Genomic DNA, 17162 nt, shown 5'->3' with positions numbered 1-17162 from the left:
AGGCAATCTAGAAGAAATGGATGCATTTCTGGAAAACCACAACCTCCAAAACTGGAACAGGAAGAAATAGAAACCTGAACAGGCCAATAGCTAGGGAGGAAATTGAACCAGTCATCAAAAACCTCCCAAAACACCAAAGTCCAGGGCCAGATGGTTTCCCAAGGGAATTCTATCAAACTTTTAAAGAAGAAACAATACCTATTCTACTAAAGCTGTTCTGAAAGATAGAAAGGGGTGGAATACTTCTAAACTCATTCTCTGAGGCCAGCATCACCTTAATTCTAAAACTAGACAAAGACCCCACCAAAAAAGAGAATTATAGACCAATACCCCTGATAAACACAGATGCAAAAATTCTCAAGAAGATACTAGCCAATAGGATCCAACAGTATATTAAGAAGATTATTCACCATGACCCAGTGGGATTTTTCCCAGATATAAGGCTGGTTCAATACTCGTAAAGCAATCAATGTGATAGATCATATCAACAAGTGAAAAACAAGAACCATATGATCCTCTCAAGAGATGCAGAGAAAGCATCTGACAAAATACAACATCCATTCCTGATCAAAACTCTTCAGAGTGTAAGGATACAGGTAACATTCCTTATCATCTTAAAAGCCATCTACGAAAAGCTCACAGCAAATATCATTCTCAATGAGGAAACACTGGGAACCTTTCCCCTAAGATCAGGAACAAGACAGGGATGTCCACTCTCACCACTGTTGTTCAACATAGTACTAGAAGTCCTAGCCTCAGCAATCAGGCAACAAAAAGAAATAAAAGGCATTCAAATTGGCAAAGAAGAATTGAAACTCTCCCTCTTCACAGATGACATGATACTCTACATAGAAAACCCAAAAGACTCCACACCAAGATTACTAGAACCCATACAGCAATTTGGCAGTGTGGCAGGATACAAAATCAATGCCCAGAATCAGGGGCATTTCTATACACTAACAATGAGACTGAAGAAAGAGAAATTAAGGAGTCAATCCCATTTACAATTGCACCCAAAACCTTAAGATACTTGGGAATAAACTTAAGCAAAGAGGTAAAGGATATATACCCTGCAAACTACAGAACCTTTCTGAAAGAAATTGAGGAATACAGAAAGAGAAGGAAAAATATTTCATGCTCATGGATTGGAAGAATTAATATTGTGAAAATGTCAATGCCACCCAGGGCAATTTACACATTCAATGCCATCCCTATCAAAATACCATGGACTTTCTTCAGAGAGTTGGAACAAATCATCTTAAGATTTGTGTGGAATCAGAAAAGACCCCAAATAGCAAGGGGAATATTGAAAAAGAAAACCAATGCCGGATTTCAAGTTGTACTACAAAGTTGTGATCATCAAGACAGTATGGTACTCACACAAAAACAGACACATAGATCAATGAAACAGAATAGAGAACCCAGAAATGGACCCTCAACTCTGGACAATGAATCCTTGACAAAGCAGGAAGAACTATCCACTGGAAAAAGGATAGTCTCTTTAATAAATGGTGCTGGGAAAATTGGACAGCCACATGCAGAAGAATGAGACTAGACCATTCTCTTGCACCATACACAAAGATAAACTCAAAATGGATGTAAGATCTAAATGTGAGACAAGAAACCATAAAAGTCCTAGAGGAAAACACAGGCAACGCCCTTTTTGAACTTGGCCAGAGCAACTTCTTACAAGATACATCCATGAGGGGAAGAGAAAAAAAAGCAAAAATGAACTATTGGGACTTCATCAGGATAAAAAGCTTCTGCACAGCAAAAGAAACAGTCAACAAAACTAAAAGACAACCTACAGAATGGGAGAAGATATTTGCAAATGACATATCAGATAAAGGGCTAGTATCCAAGATCTATAGAGAACTTATTAAACTCAGCAGCAAAGAAACAATCCAATCATGAAATGGGCAAAAGACATGAACAGAAATCTCACAGAGGAAGACATAGACATGGCCAACAAGCACATGAGAAAATGCTCCGCATCACTGGCCATCAGGGAAATACAAATCAAAACCACAATGAGATACCACCTCCCACCAGTGAGAATGGGGAAAATTAACAAAACAGGAAACAACAAATGTTGGAGAGGATGTGGAGAAAGGGGAACCCTCTTGCACTGTTGGTGGGAATGTGAACTGGTGCAGCCACTCTGGAAAACTGGGTGGAGGGGGTTCCTCAAAGAGTTAAAAATAGATCTGCCCTACGACCCAGCAATTGCACTGTTGGGGATTTACCCCAAAGATACGGATGTTGTGAAATGGCAGGACACCTGCACCCCAATGTTTATAGCAGTGATGTCCATAATACCCAAACTGTGGAAGGAGTTGGTGTCCACCCAAAGATAAATGAATAAAGAAGCTGTGGTCTATGTATACAATGGAATATTACTCAGCCATTAGAAATGACGAATACCCACCATTTCCTTTGACGTGGATAGAACTGGAGGGTATTATGCTGAGTTAAGTAAGTCAATTGGAGAAGGACAAACATTTTATGGTCTCATTCATTTGGGGAATATAAAAAATAGAGAAAGGGAATAAAGGGAAAAGGAGAGAAAATGAGTGGGAAATATCAGTGAGGGTGACCGAACATGAGAGACTCCTAATTCTGGGAAATGAACAAGGGGTAGTGGAAAGGGAGGTGGGTAGGAGGAGGGGGTGACTGGGTGATGGGAACTGAGGGATGCACTTGGCAGGATGAGCACTGGGTGTTATGCTATATGTTGGCAAATCGAACTCCAATAAAAACATATGCCAAAAAAAAAAAAAAAGAGAGAGAGAGAAGGAAATAAAAAAGCATTAAGACTAGTCAGGAAGAAGTAAAATTGTCTCTATTTGATGATAATTGTCCATGTAGAAAATTCCTAGTAATCTATAGGAACACTAGAATCAAAAAGTATATTAAATAAGATTGCAAGATATAAGATCAACATACAAAACATCGATCCTATCTTTATATACTACTAACAAACGTGGAGAATAAAATTAAAAACAATGCCATTAAAAATCATTCCAAAAACCATTGAACTATAAATGCATAAATCTAACAAACCATGTATAGGATATGTATGATGAAAATTACAAAATGATGATAAAAGAAATCAATCAAGAGCTAAATAATGGAGAGACATATCATGTTCATGAATTGAAAGACTCAACATAGGTGTTTCATTACATTAAGACAAACTCAATCCCTAAGTAACAAAAGTAACTATAAAATAGAAAAATAATACTCTACAAGTATTAAAGTATGGCTGAATATTATGAAATATGTAAAATAATTCATCTCTTCAATAGATTAAAGGAGAAGTACATACTTAATCACCTTAATAGTTAACTTCAGTATATACCAGACACTTTCTAAAACTCAATAACTTTTATTTAGCAAAATAAAAATAGAATTCTTTAACATAATAAAGAATATACATCTCAAACCAACAAGTAACCAAATATTTGAAAATTAAATATAATAAGCATTAACAAGAATGTGGGTTTAAAATATAGATATTCCTTAATTAAGATTTAAGATAAGTATTGGCAGAAGGTAAAAAAAATCAGTACTCTACTTTCAAGTTCCCTAACTGCATCATTTTCACTGATGGGAAATTCATTCTGAGAACAGAAATGTCATCCAAAAGAAAACCTTAACCCTTTCCAGTGTTAAATGTCTCTACCTTAGGGTTACATATACTTACAGACAAACTTAATTCTTCATGTTCAGGCTTCATAAATGATTTTTCTCCATTTTGAATGCTAAATCCATAGGTTTCTTCTAAAGTGGAAACAATCTGTGAGTAAATCAAAGCAAATTAAGTATTTTAATAGTTTAAAATTAGTATATTAAATGCAAAAAGACATTTAATCAAACACATTAGGACCTTCTTAGCACTAAGATTTATTTCTGCTAATGTGATAAACTTACATTTTCCATCTCATATCACCCTAAAGAAATGATGGTAAACTGTCCTCAACTCTATTCCCTAGCAATGGAGAAAGTCCCTATGACTCCCATTTCTGTGTTGACAGGCATGTGAAAGACTGTGAATAGCTGAAGCATCAACTCCACTTACCACCAAAGTATTCCTCAGAATCTGACTGACTGAACTTTCTTCATTGAAGAGGGTGAAACAAAAATGAAACAAGAGAGCAAAAGAATTTTCACAGAAATTCTCTGAGGTAACTCCTCAAACTTTAAACAAACTTAATTTTGGAAATCTGACAAACTATATTCTTTTTATATTTGTGCTACTCCCCATTGTTCTCATTTGATATTTTGTGTGTCCCCAATTCATTTCTGGATCGTTGCACATAGAGAAACTCAGAGAAAAGATTTCCCCCCGGCCCCACACTAAGAGCTGAAGTTTCTAAAGTGCTGAGAAGAATTAACACAGCAGGAATGAGGCTTAGAAAGACCTATCGTTAGAAAGGTCTGCTTGCAAGCTGACGTTGGACTAGTGTCTCAGTACTTGGATTTTAGGAGTATTTCCACCATTCGCTGATAACAGTGGCTCCTTATCCCTAAAATGTTTGTACAAACAATGTTGTTTATGCTAAACACCTGCTTTCCTTCAGGGAGTCTGAAATTTTGATACATGCTAGGCAAAGTACCTAGATGAGCAACCTCCAATAAACCTCTGGGCACTGAGTCTCTAATGAGCCTCTCCAATAGACATTGCACATGTATTGTCATAATGTGTTGTTGGAGGAACTAAGCACATCCTCTATGACTTTAAAGGAAGAGGAATCTTAAACCTAGTTTCCTCCAGACTTCACCCCACAAGCCTTTTCCTTTTCCTGATTTTGCTTTGTATCCTTTCACTATAATAAATCTTAGCCATCAATAGGACTGTATTGAGTCTAGTGTACCTTTGTAACAAATCACTAAGCCTGGTGCTGGTCATGGGGACCCCAAACAACAAGGACCAAGAAGTGTCTTACCATCTTCAGATGTTTGGTAATTTTCCTGATCGATTCATCTTCTGCTATTAACTCCTTTGTCTTACTTGACAGATTGGGCAAAGCATACCTTACAAGGGATCCCCCTGTTGGTGGAGATCCTAAGACCATTGGTTCAAATTTATCACGTCCTAATTTTGCACTATGTTTTTCCTTTGGTTTAGGTGACATTGGTAAATTCAATACTCCCTTTTTGTAAGTTGACTCTGGAACATTTGCCAATTTATTACTAGAGGCTAACAGAGATTTTGCTGGCTTCATTTTGTTATTTTACTTCGCTTCCAAATTATAGATGAAAAAATTATATTCTTCCCTGTAAAATAAAACAAAGATTTCAGATAAAAAATATGGCAGGATTATCAACTGCCATGAAGATGAGTGAGTCCCAAAATCAGCTCTACAGAAATTACAAAATGGAGAGAATAATTTTCCTAACAATAAATACCAACAAAAAATGTAAAAACAAGGAAACAAACAAACAAACAAAAAAACTGTGAGAAACCCTACAAGTGACTGAAGGCTGATTTAGGTATGGGCACTTAGGATGGAGGCTGAAGAGACAGAGACGGTGACAGGAATGAGATAATTTCTTTAGAAAAGTTTAAAATTTTATTCTTACCTTTCCCCCATTTTTTGAGATAATATATGGCCTTTATCATTATTTCTATAGGAATAATACCAGAGGCCCAAGATATCAACAGAGTAATATCAAGGCAGCACTAAAGTCAGGCTGAGATAAAAAGTATAGACTGGACATGTCTTAGGCTTTCATTCTTCTACTCCTCTCTCTCTCCAAAGCTAATTAAGACTCAAGACAATGCCTTCTCCCAAAGAGTTCTAAACTATATGCTTGTGGAGGGGCAAGACGGCGGAAGAGTAGGGTCCCCAAGTCACCTGTCCCCACCAAATTACCTAGATAACCTTCAAATCATCCTGAAAATCTACGAATTCGGCCTGGGATTTAAAGAGAGAACACCTGGAATGCTACAGTGAGAAGAGTTCGCGCTTCTATCAAGGTAGGAAGACGGGGAAAAAGAAATAAAGAAACAAAAGGCCTCCAAGGGGGAGGGGCCAGCGAGGAGCCGGGCTGAGGCCGGGGCGAGTGTCCCCAGGACAGGAGAGCCCCGTCCCGGAGGAGCAGGAGCTGCACCAACCTTCCCGGGCAGAAAGGCCTCGCAGGGAGGGGGAGCAGGACCCAGGAGGGCGGGGATGCCCTCGGGCTCCCGGGGACACTAACAGACACCTGCGCCCCGGGAGAGTGCGCCGAGCTCCCTAAGGGCTGCAGCGCGGGCGGCGGGACCCGGAGCAGCTCGGGGGGGCTCGGGGGCGGCTTGGCGGAGGGGGCTGCGGGGCGGGAGCAGCTCGGGGGGGCTCCGGCAGCGGCTCCAGCAGAGGAAGAGGCTCAGTGCGGAGGGGGCTGCGCGGCTCCAAACTAGAAGTCCTAACCACGAGGGTTAACGAGGTGGAAGAACGAGTGAGTGACACAGAAGACAAGTTGATGGCAAAGAGGGAAACTGAGGAAAAAAGAGACAAACAATTAAAAGACCATGAAGACAGATTAAGGGAAATGAACGACAGCCTGAGGAAGAAAAACCTACGTTTAATTGGGGTTGCCGAGGGCACCGAAAGAGACAGAGGGCCAGAATATGTATTTGAACAAATCATAGCTGAAAACTTTCCTAATCTGGGAAGGGAAACAGACATTCAGATCCAGGAAACAGAGAGACCCACCCCCCTAAAATCAATAAAAACCGTCCAACACCTCAACATTTAATAGTGAAGCTTGCAAATTCCAAAGATAAAGAGAAGATCCTTAAAGCAGCAAGAGACAAGAAATCCCTGACTTTTATGGGGAGGAGTATTAGGGTAACAGCAGACCTCTCCACAGAGACCTGGCAGGCCAGAAAGGGCTGGCAGGGTATATTCAGGGTCCTAAATGAGAAAAACATGCAACCAAGAATACTTTATCCAGCAAGGCTCTCATTCAAAGTGGAAGGAGAGATAAAGAGCTTCCAAGACAGGCAGGAACTGAAAGAATATGTGACCTCCAAACCAGCTCTGCAAGAAATTTTAAGGGGGACTCTTAAAATTTCCCTTTAAGAAGAAGTTCAGTGGAACAATCCACAAAAACAAAGACTGAATAGATATCATGATGACACTAAACTCTTATCTCTCAATAGTAACTGTGAACGTGAATGGGCTTAATGACCCCATCAAAAGGCGCAGGGTGTCAGACTGGATAAAAAAGCAGGACCCACCTATTTGCTGTCTACAAGATACTCGTTTGAGACACAAGGACACCTACAGCCTGAAAATAAAAGGTTGGAGAACCACTTACCATTCAAATGGTCCTCAAAAGAAAGCAGGGGTAGCCATCCTTATATCAGATAAACTAAAATTTACCCCGAAGACTGTAGTGAGAGATGAAGAGGGACACTATATCATACTTAAAGGATCTATCCAACAAGAGGACTTAACATCCCCGAATGTGGGAGCTGCCAAATATTTAAACCAATTAATACCCAAAGTGAAGAAATACTTAGATAATAATACACTTATACTTGGTGACTTCAATCAAGCTCTTTCTACCCTCGATAGGTTTCTAAGCACAACATCTCCAAAGAAATGAGAGCTTTAAATGATACACTGGACCAGATGGATTTCACACATATCTACAGCACCTTAGGTCCAAACGCAACTGAATACACATTCTTCTCAAGTGCACATGGAACTTTCTCCAGAATAGACCACATACTGGGTCACAAATTGGGTCTGAACCGATACCAAAAGATTGGGATCGTCCCCTGCATATTCTCAGACCATAACGCCTTGAAATTAGAACTAAATCACAACAAGAAGTTTGGAAGGACCTCAAACACGTGGAGGTTAAGGACCATCCTGCTAAAAGATGAAAGGGTCAACCAGGAAATTAACGAAGAATTAAAAAGATTCATGGAAACTAATGAGAATGAAGATACAACCATTCAAAATCTTTGGGATGCAGCAAAAGCAGTCCTAAGGGGGAAATACATCGCAATACAAGCACCCATTCAAAAACTGGAAAGAACTCAAATACAAAAGCTAACCTTACACATAAAGGAGCTAGAGAAAAAAACACCAGAAGAAGTGAGTTAATTAAGATTCGAGCAGAACTCAATGAAATCGAGACCAGAAGAACTGTGGAACAACTCAACAAAATCAGGAGTTGGTTCTTTGAAAGAATTAATAAGATAGATAAACCATTAGCCAGCCTTATTAAAAAGAAGAGAGAGAAGACTCCAATTAATAAAATCATGAATGAGAAAGGAGAGATCACTACCAACACCAAGGAAATACAAACGATTTTAAAAACATATTATGAACAGCTATACGCCAATAAATTAGGCAATCTAGAAGAAATGGACACATTCCTGGAAAGCCACAAACTACCAAAACTGGAACAGGAAGAAATAGAAAACCTGAACAGGCCAATAACCAGGGAGGAAATTGAAGCAGTCATCAAAAACCTCCCAAGGCACCAGAGTCCAGGGCCAGATGGCTTCCCAGGGGAATTCTATCAAAGGTTTAAAGAAGAAATCATACCTATTCTACTAAAGGTGTTTGGAAAGATAGAAAGGGATGGAGTACTTCCAAAGTCGTTCTATGAGGCCAGCATCACCTTAATTCCAAAACCAGACAAAGACCCCACCAAAAAGGAGAATTACATACCAATATCCCTGATGAACATGGATGCAAAAATTCTCAACAAGATACTAGCCAATAGGATCCAACAACACATTAAGAAAATTATTCACCATGACCAAGTAGGATTTATCCCTGGGACACGAGGCTGGTTCAACACTTGTAAAACAATCAATGTGATTCATCATATCAGCTAGAGAAAAACCAGGAACCATATGATCCTCTCATTAGATACAGAGAAAGCATTTGACAAAATACGGCATCCATACCTGATCAAAACACTTCAGAGTGTAGGGATAGAGGGAGCATTCCTCAACATCTTAAAAGCCATCTATGAAAAGCCCACAGCAAATATCATTCTCAATGGGGAAGCACTGGGAGCCTTTCCCCGAAGATCAGGAACAAGACAGGGATGTCCACTCTCACCACTGCTATTCAACATAGTCCTGGAAGTCCTAGCCTCAGCAAAAAGACAACAAAAAGACATTAAAGGCATTCAAATTGGCAAAGAAGAAGTCAAACTCTCCCTCATCACTGATGACATGATACTCTACATAGAAAACCCCAAAGCCTCCACCCCAAGATTGCTAGAACTCATACAGCAATTTGATAGCGTGGCAGGATACAAAATCAATGCCCAGAAATCAGTGGCATTTCTATACACTAACAATGAGACTGAAGAAAGAGAAATTAAAGAGTCAATCCCATTTACAATTGCACCCAAAAGCATAAGACACCTAGGAATAAACCTAACCAAAGAGGTAAAGGATCTTTACCCTAAAAACTATAGAACACTTCTGAAAGAAATTGAGGAAGACACAAAGAGATGGAAAAATAGTCCATGCTCATGGATTGGCAGAATTAATATTGTGAAAATGTCAATGTTACCCAGGGCAATTTACACGTTTAATGCAATCCCTATCAAAATTCCATGGACTTTCTTCAGAGAGTTAGAACACATTATTTTAAGATTTGTGTGGAATCAGAAAAGACCCAGAATAACCAGGGGAATTTTAAAAAAGAAAATCATATCTGGGGGGCATCACAATGTCAGATTTCAGGTTGTACTACAAAGCTGTGGTCATCAAGACAGTGTGGTACTGGCACAAAAACAGACACATAGATCAATGGAACAGAATAGAGAATCCAGAAGTGGACCCTCAACTTTATGGTCAACTAATATTCGATAAAGGAGGACAGACTATCCACTGGAAGAAAGACAGTCTCTTCAATAAATGGTCCTGGGAAAATTGGACATCCACATGCAGAAGAATGAAACTAGACCACTCTCTTGCACCATACACAAAGATAAACTCAAAATGGATGAAAGATCTAAATGGGAGACAAGATTCCATCAAAATCCTGGAGGAGAACACAGGCAACACCCTTTTTGAACTTGGCCACAGTAACTTCTTGCAAGATACATCCACGAAGGCAAAAGAAACAAAAGCAAAAATGAACTATTGGGACTTCATCAAGATAAGAAGCTTTTGCACAGCAAAGGATACAGTCAACAAAACTCAAAGACAACCTACAGAATGGGAGAAGATTTTTGCAAATGACGTATCAGATGAAGGGCTAATTTCCAAGATTTATAAAGAACTTATTAAGCTCAACACCAAAGAAACAAACAATCCAATCATGAAATGGGCAAAAGACATGAACAGAAATCTCACAGAGGAAGACATAGACATGGCCAACAAGCACATGAGCAAATGCCCTGCATCACTGGCCATCAGGGAAATACAAATCAGAACCACAATGAGATACCACCTCACACCAGTGAGAATGGGGAAAATTAACAAGGCTGGAAACCACCAATGTTGGAGAGGATGCAGAGAAAAGGGAACCCTCTTGCACGCTTGGTCGGAATGTGAACTGGTGCAGGCCACTCTGGAAAACTGTGTGGAGGTTCCGCAAACAGTTAAAAATAGACCTGCCCTATGACCCAGCAATTGCACTGCTGGGGATTTACCCCAAAGATACAGATGCAATGAAACGCCGGGACACCTGCACCCCGATGTTTCTAGCAGCAATGTCCACAATAGCCAAACTGTGGAAGGAGCCTCGGTGTCCATGGAAAGATCAATGGATAAAGAAGATGTGGTTTATGTATACAATGGAATATTAGTCAGGCATTTGAAATGACAAATACCCACCATTTGCTTCCATGTGGATGGAACTGGAGGGTATTATGTTGAGTGCAATGAGTCAATCGGAGAAGGACAAACATTATATGTTCTCATTCATTTGGGGAATATAAATAATAGTGAAAGGGAATATAAGGGAAGGGAGAAGAAATGGGTAGGAAAATCAGAAAGGGAGACAGAATATAAAGACTCCTAACTCTGGGAAATGAACTAGGGGTGGTGGAAGAGGAGGAGGGCGGGGGGGTGGGGGTGAATGGGTGATGGGCACTGAGGGGGGCACTTGACGGGATGAGCACTGGGTGTTATTCTGGGATGAGCACTGGGTGTTATTCTGTATGTTGGTAAATTGAACACCATTAAAAAATAAATTTGTTTAAAAAATTAAACTATATGCTTGACCATGGGAGTTGTCTCATAGACTGACAAAATTAATGTAGAATAGCATTCGTTCCCTGTTGCCTGAAGCTCTCCTCACTTAGACATCTTGTTGTTTGTGGGTTGAACTGTGTCCCGCCCAAAAATATATGTTCTAGTTCTAACCCCTGGAACCTGTGAATATGACCATAGTTAAAAATACAATCTCTGCAGATGAAACCAAGTTAAGATTTATTGTCATACTAGATTACAATGGGCTCTAAATCCAATGGCTGGTGTCATTATAAGAAAGCCATGTAAGGGCACCTCAGTGGTGCAGTTAGTTAAGCATTTGACTCTTGATTTTGGTTTTGGACCTGATCTTAGGGTCATGAGATCAAGACCCATGTCAGGCTCCGTACTCAGCATAGAGTCTGCTGGGGGAACTCTCACCCTCTCCCTCTGCCCCTTCCCCTTCCATGTGCTTACTCTCTCTCTCTCTCTCTCTCTCTCAATTAAATCTTTAAAAAAAGAAATTATATAAAGACACCATAGACAGGGGTAAAGGTCACCTAATGACAGAGGCATAGGCTAGAGTAATGCAGCTACAAGCCAAGGAATGTTAAAGATTGCCAGCATCCTTGCTAGGAAGAAGCAAGGGAAATTCTTCCCTAGAAACTTTAGAAGAAGCATAAGCACTGCAAACACTTTCTTTTCAGACTCCTAGACTCTTGAAGTGTGAGAGAATAAATTACTATTGTTTTAAGCCACTTATTTTGTAGTATTTTGTTATGGATAACCCAGGGAAATAAATACACACATATAATTTCCCTGAACATGATGGGAAGGACATAGACTGGGGCCTGGCTTTTGACCATTTCATAATAATAGATAAGAGTAGCTAACACTTCCAAGGGCACATGAGCTCCCTGGTGAAAATAACTTGACACCTGAAAGATACAAGCTTTGCAAAAGAAAAATAACATCTGGAAGAAAAAGATAAATAAAGTACAGGGCACCTGGCTGGTTTAGTCAGAAGAGCATGCAACTCTTGATTGCAGGGTTCCAGCCTCATGTTGGGTATAGAGATTATATACATACAAAGTTTTTTTGTATTTTTTTATTGGAGTTTGATTTGTCAACATATAACACCCAGTTCTCATCCCATCAAGTGCGCCCCTCAGTGCATGCATAAAAACTTTTTAAAAAGCCCAAACTAGAAAACTATTATAAAGAGAAACCAAAAATACACACAAACACACACACACACTCAGAATATTAGCAATATAAAACAGGCACACAGTATTTTTTAAAGACCTGTGTAGAAATATTACAAATGAAAAATGTAATAAACAACATAACTGATCACAGAATAATACTGTTGAAGAAAAATTAGGAAAATGGAAGATCAGATTGAGGTGTTCTGCCAGAAAGCAGCAGAAAAGGTTAAAGAAATAGAAACGAAAAATAAAATAAGAGATCTGTAGAAGAATTATATAAATGCCAAAAATCACATAATAGAAGATCCAGTGAGAAGGAAAACATGGACAGGAGGAAATATTTGAAGAAATAATAAATTTCTCAGATTTAAGAGTAGTGGAAACCACAGATCGATAGGGTTCACAAAATACCAAAAAAGGAACAGATAAACAGCAAAACACATTTAAACACAGAACAAAATGCAAAAATCTCAGAGAAAATATCTGAAAGATTTCAGAAAGAAAGAGCATATAACCTAAAAGGAGGAAGAATTAAATTTCCATCAGGTTTTAATAACATCTCTTCTCAAAGGATTCTATATCTTTTCTTAATTGCAGAGTATAGCCAAAGAATAAAAATGATGCAAAGATTAGCAGTATTTATCACAGATTCTTGAACATGAATAAAGTGAAATGCACAATACCATCAGTAAGTACTAAGAGTTAATGTCAGATTTGAAAGAATTTTAAAACTTAGCAAACCTATGAAAAATGGGAAAATATAGGCCTGTATATGTTGATAACATAATAAACACAATTTCATGTTTGGAGTAGTACCTAGTGTAGAGAGGGTCATCTAAAAAATTTTACGAGAATGATAATAGGCATTTTTTTATTTGGCAGAAACCATGGCAAAAGTCAATGGCATCCTGTTTCTGCAAAATACAAAATCTCTATATAGATATAGTTATATATCAATAAGTTCCAGCCTCATGATGGGTGTCGAGATTACATACATACATACATACTTTAAAAAAATCCAAACTATAATGATATATATATATATTGATATAATTGTGGATTTCCAAAATGCAAATATTTCTGTTTGTGAACATGTATTAGGAATTTTTTTAAAGATTTATTTGACAGAGAAAGAAAAATAGGGAGAGAAAGCATGAGGTGTGGGGGGCAGGCAGACTCCCCATCCACTGAGCAGGGAGTCCAATGCAAGGCTCAATCAGAGCCAAAGGTAGACACTTAACTGACTGAGCCACTCAGGTGCCTCCATGTATTAGGATTTTATTTATTTATTTATTTTTTCATGTATTAGGATTTTAATCAATAGATGACACAGCTGGAGAAGAATCATACACATTTTTGAGAGCTTACCAAAAAAATCCAATTAAAAAATATATATGTTATATTATATATATGTGTGTATATATATATATATATATATATATATATATATAAACATGGATACAATGCCTCAAATACATGAGAAAAGCGAAGCAAACAAAATCCTTAAAAACTAAAATTCTATGACATTTTGTACAACTTGTCAAGACATTTTTCTTTAACTTGGTCATGAATGATAGAGCAAAAATATCTTCTTACAACATGAAAATTTTTATTTTATTCACAAACTATAAAACCATTTTATTATTTTAGAAACACTGCAGTTAATTGAAAACATAATTACCAAACATAATTTTAAAATCATAGTCAAAGAAGTATGGGGAAAGATGTGATGCCATGTCACTAAAAATTCATTTGAAGGAAGAATGCAATGCTCTTTTGGAAACTGTTGATAATAATAAATGTATACATTAAAGAATAATAGCCAAAGTCCCCTGTTGGAAAAGACTTTTATGTTTTTCTCATATTAATTGTGAAATAATGCTTCAAGTAAAGTTAATGCAGTAAATGACTCAGAAACCAAAATTCAATTTACAGAACTGAAGAGTATCAAAGGCATTCATCAGCTCTGAGAGAGAAGGACCAGGAAACAAGACTTAAGAATGAGTGACCATCAGGCTCCCGGTGCATGGAGTCTGCTTCTCCCTCTGCCTGTGTCTCTGCCTCTCTCTCTCTCTCCGTGTGACTATCATGAATAAATAAATTTAAAAGGAAAAAAATTAAAAAAATAAAAAAGAATGAGTGACCAATGAGCCAGAAGATAGAACCAAGAGGGGATTTACTGAAAATACAGTGAGAAAAACTTATGTCTGAGTGATGAACTGCATCAGGTAAGATGAGGACTAAGAATTAACCACTAGATTGAGCAACATGGGGTTGGGTCATTTGCAACAATTTCAAGAGTGATGGAGGGGTATGCCTGACTGATCTAAGTTAAAAAGAGAATTGTCAAAGAAGTGGAGACAGTGAATATGAATGTAGGCACTCGGGCAATTGTGCTACAAAAGGGAGTAAAGAAATAGTATATTACTGGAGGAAGGGAATATGTGCAAGAGGAAGATTTTTTTGATGAGAAAAGTAGTATGTTTGTATGCCGTCATAGACTGAATTATGTCCTCTCCCCAAAACATATGTCCAGAATCTGTGAACGTGACCTTATTTGGAAATCAGGTCTTTGTGGATGTAATCAAGTTAAGAAGAATTCAAACTGGATTAGGGCTGGCCCCAATTCCTGAGTGGTCTATTGGAAGAAAAAACAACAACAACAAACCACCAGACCTAGGTAACACACAGGAGCACACAGGAGAGAACACCACGTGAAGGCAAAGACTTGGAGCAATGATTCTGCAAACTGAGGGATGGACACCTACGACTGGCATCAGCCTCCAGAAGTTAGTAGAGAAACACGCCTCAAATTCTCCCTCAGAGCCTCCAGGAGGAACCAACACTACCCACGCTTTTCAGACTTCAGCCTCCAAAAGTAGAAGAGCATAGATTTCTGTTGTTTGTAGGACTTTGGGGGGCAGCCCTCGGAAACTAATACATAGGCTGATGGACATGACCCAAAAGAAAGCAAAATGCATTTATCGGTATAGAAGGAAAATGCTGGGATGATACTCTTGAGGAAACAAGGGTAAATGGATTTTAACGCACAAATGTGCCCGTCCACTGAAGGCAGACACAGGTTAAATTTACCTGTGGTAACAGGAAGGCAGGGACGCCGGCCGCTTCAGAAAAACAATTAAGGAAAAGACACTCACCGGGTGCTACAAAACAATCTCATAAATAGATCCATGAAGTTCACAGGGGCGCACAAATAAAGCTTACATGGAGTCAACGCTAGCTAGCCTTTACAAGAAAACAGTTAAGGATTGTTTTACAGAGTTTCTTCATTTATCCCTCCTGATGTAGTTTCTGAAGGTAGGTGAGGTTGGTGGGGTCCCCTGCCCAAGGCCAAGAAAGCATTCTTGAGTCGTCTTCAGTGCAAAATGGTGGTTTCATTAAAGCAGGGACCCACCGTGGGCAGAAAGAGCTGTTCCTGCTGCCCCTGGATTTTGAGGAGCAGATGATTATACGCTTTGGGGTTGGGGGAAGTAAAGATGAAGGAAGCTTCAAAAGGATCTTTATATGCTAAAGAAGACACAATACAGGACCTCTTGCTATTGTCAAACCAAGGTTGTTTTTCCCTCTAGCAAGGCCTTAACCTTAAGTAGGAGCTTCTGGGAGAAACCACGCTCCACCCGCCTCAAGTATTGGTCAATGGGCTGCAGGTTAGACGCACATTTAAGTTTACCTACATTTCCTTCCGCCTTTGTTTCCCACATCACTACCCATGCTAGAAGGTGTGTATCGTCACAAATCTGCCTGACTTTATCAGTCATCTACTACAGAGACCAACGTTGTCTGGTCTTTCTTCAAAGATTCATTTCAAAGCCTTTAATGACACAGGACACAACGAAATGGGGGTGGGCGGCCCAGGGCAGGAAAGCTACGATCTGCCCTCGAGTTGGCCCCATCAGAGGCACAACCGCCCCTGAGAGAGGAAAAGTGGACGCCTCTGCCAGAGACCCCAAGGAAAGCTCTCCCAGTCTGACGAGGGAAGAACCGCACGCGCCTCCCCTGCTCAGTGCGAGTACCTGCCGAGGCTGCGGGCCGCCGGCTTCCTGGGTGGTTCTGCCCGGGCGAAGCGGGCTCTGAGGTGGAAGAGTTGGAAGTTCTGAGCCTCCCAGACTTCCCACGAGGCGGAAGCCTGCAAACCCTCCAGACTCCAGCCCTGCTATTTTACGAATTGACATTGGGGGAGAAAGGCCAGGCCTCTTCGCCCTGAGGCTGCAGTACTGACCCGGACGGAGGAGGGCAAAACCGCTCCGCAGGCGGTTAACGCCTTGTCCCCCGCGGCCCCGCCCCGCCCGCCCGCGCCGGGAGCTCACACCCCCCGCCCCCGCCAGGGACCCTCCTCCCTGCGCACCCGGCCAGACCCTGAGCTGAGTTTCTCCGGGCTGTATCGAAGCTGAGGCGAATTTTGGCAACCGAGCGGCCCCAAAAAGCAGGAAGGTCCAGACCGCGCCCTCTCTCTTGCTCCCCGACCTGTGTAATTCCCTCCAGGACACTGCACAGACAAGATCCTTCTAAATCTTTGGCCTAAAGAAGTAAAACGGGCCTATTTGGTGCTTTGAGAACTTGGGCTTCACCTGCAAAGCAGGAGCCCCAGGACACCTGCCGCTGTCTGAAGTTATTTCCAGTCTGAGATTTTATACTCTTTTTCCAGACTCAGCTCCCATGGAATTGTGCAGCAGCAGCACGGTTTTAAAAATAAAACGGAGGGATCCCTGGGTGGCGCGGCGGTTTGGCGCCTGCCTTTGGCCCAGGGCGCGATCCTGGAGACCCGGGAT

The 17162-nt window shown here is 40.1% G+C and overlaps 1 protein-coding gene across 13 annotated transcripts in view; it reads right to left on the bottom strand.

The window, feature by feature from the left end:
• The window catches only part of CCDC7 (coiled-coil domain containing 7), a 383481-nt gene extending 366820 nt beyond the window's left edge, over positions 1–16661 (bottom strand). For 12 of the 13 annotated variants that reach the window (XM_077896532.1, XM_077896535.1, XM_077896534.1 and 9 more), the window contains exons 1-3: positions 16407–16659; positions 4950–5280; positions 3707–3799 (exon numbers count right to left, since the gene is read on the bottom strand). In XM_077896532.1, the coding sequence (XP_077752658.1) occupies positions 3707–3799; positions 4950–5228 (372 nt within the window). In that variant the 5' untranslated portion in view covers positions 5229–5280; positions 16407–16659. Of the gene's footprint in view, positions 1–3706; positions 3800–4949; positions 5281–16406 lie in introns of all 13 variants that reach the window. The other variant, XM_077896533.1, reaches the window with a different exon arrangement.
• Positions 16662–17162: the final 501 nt, after the last annotated feature.

This window comes from Canis aureus, chromosome 5 (genome assembly GCF_053574225.1).
Source record: "Canis aureus isolate CA01 chromosome 5, VMU_Caureus_v.1.0, whole genome shotgun sequence".
NCBI classification, from domain to species: domain Eukaryota; kingdom Metazoa; phylum Chordata; class Mammalia; order Carnivora; family Canidae; genus Canis; species Canis aureus.
Note: the sequence above shows the minus strand (reverse complement) of the source record. Positions and strands in the feature narration are given on the sequence as shown.